This window comes from Rhea americana, unplaced genomic scaffold (genome assembly GCF_003343005.1).
Source record: "Rhea americana isolate MKP2758 unplaced genomic scaffold, rheAme1 scaffold_95, whole genome shotgun sequence".
NCBI classification, from domain to species: Eukaryota; Metazoa; Chordata; class Aves; order Rheiformes; family Rheidae; genus Rhea; species Rhea americana.
The window spans coordinates 296060-304904 of record NW_028187144.1 but is presented as its reverse complement, the minus strand read 5'-3'; the positions used below and the strand labels follow the sequence as shown (position 1 = coordinate 304904).

Here is an 8845-nt window from a genome sequence, read left to right as displayed (position 1 = left end):
TATGGGGTTATGTTGATCTGGCAGCCAATTTGGTTTCTGAGGTGATTGGCAAGACTTCTGGTCATGATGGACATTTCTTCTGCCCTCCAGAATCTATCTTTCCATTTCTGCTCCCCTAGATTTTTCTTGAGAAGCTGCTCGGAATGATTACAAATGGAATCGAGCTACTCCTGTGCTGATACCTCCAATTTCATGCATTGCTTTGTGGTTCCCTTCTACTATTTTTCAAAAATCATAGTCCTAGCACAAACCTTGTAGATTATGCTACCTATTGCCCTCCTACCAATATCTGTAGTAGGCTCTTTCCACACTCTTCGAACTTCTGGCCTCTTGTTAGCTGTTATTTCAAAATTTGGGACAACTTTTCTGTAGATACTGTGTTTTTTACCTGTGTTCTGCAAGAAATTACATGACCAAAACCAATGTTTATCTGCAGCTTGATATTGCAAAGGATAGTCTCTTGTTAACCTGGCAGCTCTTGCGCTTGGATTTTTAATTTTTGGTTTTGAGGTTTTGGATTTTTTTTTTATTATTCAAGAACAAAACATGTAACATTACTTGTGACATAATGAAAAGCTTTGGTAGTCAGTCTTAGGACAAGATACCTTCATCTTCTACCCTCATTATTAAAGAGCCAATTTTGCATATTAATATAGTAATTTTGAAGAGGAAAGATGCTTTTAAGACTGAGTTTTAACGCAGTTTGTCTGTTGTTTGCATTTCCTTCTCCCTCATGATTTCTTAGGCAATTTGTGATGCTTATATATACRACTTGGAACTTAATCCTCAGGTGATTTTCTGTATGTATGTTCTCGTATAGCACAGTTAATCAGAACCTCACTGAAGTTCGTGGTAACACTCACAGGCAGGATTGGCAGGATTTAGGGATGTACATGATGAGATCCCATTATAAGATCCATAAAACAGAATCAAGCATTCCTGAACTTTGCTTTGTCTAAATGCAATCAGTTTGAACTCATTAGAGTGAAGCTAATAACCATATCTTCAGTGAGATTTGCCTATCTGATATATATTGTCTTCTGTATGAGGCATGTGTATTTCAGAACATCTCCTCCAGTATTTTATTTAACTTTTTCAAAATGTCAGATCTGATCAGGCCACATGACAGACAAATTATGTGGCAACTCTGCAAACTCATTTCAGCCAATTCCAAGTGGTGAGTTGATGATAAATATATTTCCAGACTGGCACATTTTACTATTTCATGCTTACGCTTACATTTTCAAATCAAAGGAGGTTATGTTTACACAGGCAAATCAGTATCAACATGCCCAGAAGACAAGCAATTTCTCTTCTCTTAACACTTTGAAAGAGTTAAAATCATGTAAGCAAGGGTTTAAGCGGACTGTGTGGAAGGCCTGTCCTTTACGGCAGGTTTTTTATGAGACTTSATGTGGAAGTCTTTCCTCAAACTTATGTAATCTTGAGCATGTTAAGGAACTCATTTTATACAGATAGATTGATACTGGAGATTGCAGTTAGCAGTGTGGTGTTAACTGGGGATCACAGTTAGGAGCAGAGTGTTTGGAAACTGAGCTGTGTGTAAGGATTCAGTCATGAAGTTATTTTTTGCTGAAGTRCCTCTTACGCATGTACCATCAGAATAGGCTGATCTTTGAAAGTCAGCAGAAATAAAACTCGTGTTCTTACACCTTACTTTTATTTTTTTCAGAATTCAATCCGTCACAACCTCTCTCTGCACAGCAAGTTCATCAGAGTGCAGAATGAGGGAACAGGGAAGAGTTCTTGGTGGATGCTCAATCCTGAGGGCGGAAAGAGTGGCAAATCTCCCAGGAGACGAGCAGCGTCCATGGATAACAACAGCAAATTTGCAAAAAGCAGAGGCAGAGCTGCCAAGAAAAAGGCATCCCTTCAGTCTGGTCAAGAGGGAAATGGTGACAGCCCTGGATCACAGTTCTCAAAGTGGCCAGCGAGCCCCAGCTCTCACAGTAACGATGACTTTGATAACTGGAGTACATTTCGACCTAGAACTAGCTCTAACGCTAGTACAATTAGTGGAAGACTTTCCCCTATTTTGCCTGAGCAAGATGATCTCGGAGATGGGGATGTGCACTCCATGGTATACCCATCATCCGCCACCAAAATGACTTCTACTCTACCCAGCCTTTCAGAGATGAGTAATTCTGAGAACATGGAAAATCTTTTGGATAACCTTAATCTCTTGTCACCTAATACATCAATGACTGTGTCAACCCAGTCTTCATCTGCTACCCTGATGCAGCAAACACCAGGTTACTCGTTTGCATCCTCAACCACAAGTATAGGTTCACCAAATCCAGACTACAGGAAATTTACCTATGCTCAAGCTAGCATGAACTCTTTGCCCCAAATTGCTATGCAGACGCTTCAAGACAGTAAATCAAGCTATGGAGCAATGAGCCAATACAACTGTCCTGCAGGACTTCTGAAGGAATTACTGACTTCTGATTCTCCTCCACACAATGATATCTTGGCATCAGTAGACACGGGTGTTTCCCAGCCTGGTGGCAGGGCACTGGGCCAAAGTGTGCTGATGGTCACTAACTCGGTGATGCCAACATACGGCAGTCAACCACCCCACAACAAAATGATGAACCCTAACGCCCGTCCTCACCAAGGACATAACCAGCCAACACCTGCAGTTAATGGTCGTGCCTTGTCACACACAGTGAACACCATGTCACACACGTCAGGTCTGAATCGCTTGTCGACGGTGAAGACTTCGTTACAAGTGCCTATGAGTCACCCGATGCAGATGAATGCTATGAACCCATATGCCCCTGTTAACAGTTGCAACGGCTATGGAAGGGTGGGAATCGTTTCTCTCCACCAGGAAAAGCTTCCCAGTGACTTAGACGACATGTTAATTGAGCGGTTGGACTGTGACATGGAGTCGATTATTCGTAATGACCTTATGGATGGAGAAACGTTAGATTTTAACTTTGACAGTGTATTGCCTAACCAAAGTTTTCAGCACAGCGTAAAGACAACCACACACAGTTGGGTGTCAGGCTAGGATGTAGTAGGAGGTAAGCTGTGCTTTTTATGATAAACCTGAAAAACAGCTTAAAGGGAAAAGAGATGTCAAACGTTTAAAATCTGGGTGGTTTCCCACGCTGGCATGTGAAGTGCCTCTTCTGTCARTCACTTTCCAGTCCTTCATTAGTTTGTAAATCAGGTTTGCGTTAGGATTGCCATGCACCAACTTCTGCTATTTTATATGGAGCACTGATGTTTTGCCATTGCTATCTTAAATAAAATCTTACTGGTAACTGACATTTATTAAATACATATTTCCCTTCTAAGTTGTCTTAAAGGTAGTTTGAACATATTTTAATTGGCAGCCTCTTTTGGTGTGGATGTTGATTTAATTGTATTTTTATTTTTATTTTCCTAGGCTACAGTTAAATTCTCCAGACTTGTCTGACAGCAGGAACTGAGAAAGCAGTACAAAGATGTCCTTCACCTTCCTTTTTAATTTTCTTGACAAAGCTGTGCACATGCACTAGCTTTTTTGGGGGGGTCTTTTTTTTTCTCTTTTTTCTTCCTTTCGTCAGAGTTGGCAGCAGAGAGAGTATTTTCCTGTACAGGATGTTTGCCCAAGGTTTGCAGGTTATGTGCTGCTGTAGATAAGAACTGTACCATTGGAAATTTCATTACTCTGAAGTGCCAAATTCACTACACCATATAATCACAGCAAAGACTCTTACATCATGTCGTGCTTTCGGTTTTGTACAGTTTGATCTGTAGAAGAATTGTTTTTTTAAGACTATCGGTTTTGGTCCAAGAAAAGTTTATAAACTTTTGTAAGAATACTGTGATGATCTCATGGCCTAAGTAAGTTTAACCTTCATTGATGTTACCTGTGTTCTGATGAATTGAGATAACTGTGGACTTGCTTTGCAGCAGTGCGAACTGCTTTATTTTACTCAAAATTGCCACACATTTCATATGGGAACAGACTAGCCTGCTAAATATGATCCTACTAAACTCACTGACTATTCAAAACAAGCAGCAGGTTAAATCCATTTGATAAGTTACCTGTATTCATGTAAATTTATACAAGAATATATCTGGATTTCATTGTCAGACTAATGACTTTATTGTTGGACTTAAGATAATTTTTGGAATAGTTTCCAAACTATTTTTCTTATAATTAAAGTCTACTTTTGTTACATAGGCAACTTAAAAATTACAGAATCTGAGATCTGGCAGCATTCATAACCTCTTCATTTTGTACAGTATTTTAACTGGATTAAGTACGCGTTTTTATAAATTTCCCTAGCACTTGGGAGTGCTAATAAAGGAAAAGCTTAATAAGTATCTTGAATACAAAACATTTCTGTCCCTTTTTTGTTGTGTGATGTATAAATATAGACAATTTTATGTTTAGAAAATATTTAATCAGTTTTATATATGCATTTTTAGAAATGTCATCTGCTTCTATTATCATTTTAACTCTGACTACCACAAAGTGTTAAGTATTCACTGTTAGATGCTTGTACAATGCTTCACATTTATATTTATTTCATGGAGGTCTCATAATGTTTGTGCACTCAAGAGCCATTTGGAGAAAATTCATAATTTCAGTAAAATTAGTGGCAGAACTGTCATTTGTCTCAATTAGTGCTAGGTTTAGGGTCTGTCAATGTGTCTGTTGTCACGCAGGATGTTTGAGGAGGTGAAAGTGTTACTTCTTAATGGGAGGCAGAAATTTCTGTGACCCCCTATTTCAGGGCAAGAACATCACTTTTTTTTGAAGTAGGAAAGAAAAAGTAAGTGGCAAAGTTATACAAATATAAGGACTTTAGGATAGGGGATAGAATTTRTGACAGAGGCCTTGCTTCTGTGAAAAGCTTTTGCTCTTGTTTGAGTCGGCACACTGGCAACTACCTGAGCATTTTCAGGATTTGGGTCTTGGATAACTGATTTCTGTATTTTTGTAATTRCATGATGTGGTTTTCCTGGGTGTGTGGAATACTGGCCTCATTTGTCTTTTTGTTGGTTACTGCCCATCGTTTGTGTTACAGAAATCTTTGAAGCTTTTTTTTATGCACTGACAGTATGAAGAGTTTTTGTGCTAGGACTGGCTGTTGGGAAGAGGAAGAGAAATAGGTATTTTTGCTGATTTTTGTTCTGTCTAAATGGCCCGCAACTGGAGAATGTTCTAACTGAAACTTATTTTCCCTCCAGTGATGGAGTATTGTGGAGGAAGAAGTGTGATGTGCCAAGAAAGCAAAGTTTACTAATAAGCCATATATTTAATGATCCTAGTACGACTTTCCTAAATCTCTACAGTATATTTATCGATGTGCTAGCATTTAGCTCCCTATTGGGCTTAAATCACTCCTAATTACAGCTAGTCCTACTTTTTTAGATATCTTATTAGGCTTGTCAGCAGTTGCAGAAGTTGATGTTAAGCTGTCCTGTGATATAGGATCTCTCCCACTGTGAAATCTCTCTTTGAACTTCTGTTGAGCAAGATGAAATGTTCTTAGCGCTGTAGCCTCCGCAAAGCGGCCTGCTTTTACTGGCAGATACCTCTATTAGCATCTTCACCACCAAAATTAATAGTCTCCTAGACTTGATTGCATATGCTGACAATGGAACAAGCAGGGGGCTCACAAATGGGTTTCTGAAGATCCTTCTTTTTGCTGCACGTGCAAAAAATTTGCTTGCAAATGGGCACTGATATGCATACGCCAAAGTAGTCAAAAAATTCACCTCTATGCACAAAGGAAGCAGTATTTAACCTTAAGCTCAATGGGATTGCAGCTGAACATGCTACATTTAACAATATACCGCCTGTTTATTATTTACTGCTACCGTATAATTTCCTGTATTCAGATATTTTCTTCATTTCCGTTTATAACTATGAATAACATAAATGTAGCAGTTCCTTAATTACCACGATCTGTAGGAAGCCCTTTTTAATTATTATGAAAAAGAGTTGTAGATAATCAGATGTTTTGGGTTATGTGGTCACATTTATTTTCTTCTCTGTGGTTCCATTCTAATATTTTTCAATTGTAATTCTGGAATACTGTGAAGTCTGATGAAGGGCGTATTGTCTGTCTTGAAAACAAGCATTATGTGACCTCTTGTAATAAATCCTTTTTCAGTAAAAATGCCAAGTTTCTGGAGTAACTTAGTTTGTCAGAATTGTTGTAAATGATTGGTTTGTGAGTTGTGCAGATGATCTTACCTATGCAGCCTTGTTTTTGACTTTTCTCTGGTTTGTACTGTTATTAAAAATTTATTGTATTATAGAGCTGTTCAGATATTTTAAATATAAAGATGTTTTGTTTCCATAATATAGCTATATGATATATGTTTAGGTAGTAGATGCATTAATTGGAAAGCTCTGCTTTGATAAACTGACAATTTGCCTACACTTCAAAGCAAAAATCATGTTGCTTATTATTGGCTTAAGTCAACAGAGCATCCCTAAGAAGAGGAGAAGTTAAAATTGGACCAATTATAAAACAGTATAAAATTTGCACTTGTTAAACCACTGGATGTATGTTAGTACTTTTTTTATTATTATTATTTTACTGATTTGAAATTCCTATTTTCATTATGAAATTTTTAGAATCCTTAATTTATGACTGATTTTAAATAAGGTATTCTCTCTCTCTCTCTCTCTCTCTTCTGCTCTCTTTTTTTTTTGGGGGGGGGTTAATCATTATGTAAAATGCTGCATGGTTTCTGCAAACAAAAAGAACATTACCTGGCATTAAAACTGGCCTCCTTTTTGAGGATGTTCCGCAAACGAGCAGTATCATGAGAGATTTGGCATATACATACTGCTAGTTCAGTTTGTGAGCTGTGTGACAGCCCTTCTGCGCTTCACTGCTCTTCGTAACATTGCAGAGTTTAAGTTCGTACATGGATATTTTCAGAAAGAAAAAAAAAAGTGCCTGATGTACTTTTACAGACACAAGAGAACAATCCCTTACAGTTTGTTGTATAAAGCCATAAATGTATATAAATTATGTTTAAAAGGTTTTGTGTCCTTTCTTGTATATTGGGRATGAGATTTGTACCAGGATTCTGCTTGTGATCAGTAATCCTCCTACTCAGACGTTGTCGTAATCACTTTCGTTACTGCGTAATCTTTCTGATGATGACGATCCCATTTGGACAATCCTGATGGCATTAGCAATTTTGAATAGAAAAATACCTCGTGGTACCGGGTCTTGTCTGGCAAGACGATACCATATTAACGAGCAAACACTARCTGCGGAATCGTTAACAAATTTTCCGTGTCTTGATATAAAGGAATTTCGCTCTCTTGGAATTGCTTGTGGAGCTGGAACGGTATCAGGTACAGTAACTGAACAGGGCTGTGTTGTAAGTGTTTTATCGCAACATAGTGTGCTAAAAGTAACTTGTTTACAAGAGTTCGAGACTAAATGCAAGAAGAATCCATGCTTGACTCTTAGAGTTGGTAAGAGATGCTGTGCAGAGACACTTTGTTACTGGAAGCCGCCTTAGGCAGCATCAAACATTGTTGCCCAGGCTTCAACAAGCCTAGTCCAGAGAAAATTGCAAAATTCCTGAAATCCCTTCAGAATGGGTATTTGTAAGTATAAGCTCTTAATAAAATTGCTATGACATGAGATGGTAATTAGTGTATCAGAATGTTATGTAATACATTGTTAAGGAGGGAAAAAATGGACCGCTAACATCCATCAAACTCCAGGAAAGAATTAGTCTTTTAGTCCAAATTACTTGTTAGAGCCTAATGCTACTGAATGTGGGAGGGAGCTGGCTCTGGAGAGACATTTTTCTCTTTCCTCCACTCCCCTTGTTTAAATGAGATGGTTCACAAAGTCTCCTTGGCCCTCTTTTCTCTCCTTTTTGCYTCTTGTCTTCCTCCGCCCCTCCTTCCCTCCTGAAGGACACACTTTCTCTAAGTACTTTTTTTTCTTTTTCTTTGCCAAATGGTTGCGCTATCTAGGCCAACCTGCTCAGCGTTGCTCTTTTTTGCAGCTATAATTTACTCTGCAGAGGCAAGAATGCTGATGTGAGTAGAGAGCACAGGAACGTGTTTTTTTTTATTTATTATTATTTTTATTTTTTTTGATTTAGATTGTGTTTCAAAACAGAGCTGGAAGAAAGGAGGAGAAGCTGCCAAAACAGACAGCCAGCAACACCCACGCCACAGTAGTCTTGTGAGGCCCAGATCCCTGCTTGCCTGCAGGTGGGGAGGGAGAGGGATGGCAGAGAGCAGGCTTCTAATGAATTGCTGGCAAAAAAATGCCAGTTTGATCTTCAAGTGAACAGAGGAGGGCCTAAAGAAAGTGCAAGAATTCAACAATCTGGTTGCTTATAAAACCAGAAATATCTAAAAATATTTTAAAAATATTTTTCCTTGCATTGTTTAGTTTCATCGTTATTTTAGCTTTGCTATTTTTCTTCCCTGTATGTTTTKGGGGAGTTTTGTGCAACTAGGAAAAGCAAGCAACCAAGGATATCTTCAATGATGTGTTGAAAAGCTTGACTTCTAGAATAGGAGGATGATTAAATCCGAAGATTCTGTATTTGTGTGGTTGCAAACTTGCTGGGAAGGATATTCATCTAATTCGTGCATGACTAGTTACTGCTGTTGGGAAAGACAGTCAAAGTTTGTCTCTTGGGAAGGGACTGGATAGCAATTTATGCCAATCTGGCAACGATGGATTTGAATCTGCTGATCAAGCATAGAAACCTCAAAGCATCCTTGTGCTGTAGATCATTTTTACATCAGTGTAATAAGCAAGCTTTTGTGCAGAAACATCAGCTATTAGGTCATGTCAATTGATAATCCAGTTAAAAGTAC

The 8845-nt window shown here is 38.3% G+C and overlaps 1 protein-coding gene across 1 annotated transcript; it reads left to right on the top strand.

Annotated features, from left to right (window-relative positions):
- Window positions 1-1465: 1465 nt before the first annotated feature.
- FOXO1 (forkhead box O1) lies at window positions 1466-7651 on the top strand. Its single transcript, XM_085324975.1, has 2 exons — window positions 1466-3050; window positions 3419-7651. The coding sequence occupies exon 1, from the start codon at window positions 1775-1777 to the stop codon at window positions 3035-3037; it is 1263 nt and encodes a 420-aa protein (XP_085181101.1). The 5' UTR covers window positions 1466-1774; the 3' UTR covers window positions 3038-3050; window positions 3419-7651.
- The last annotated feature ends 1194 nt before the right edge of the window (window positions 7652-8845 follow it).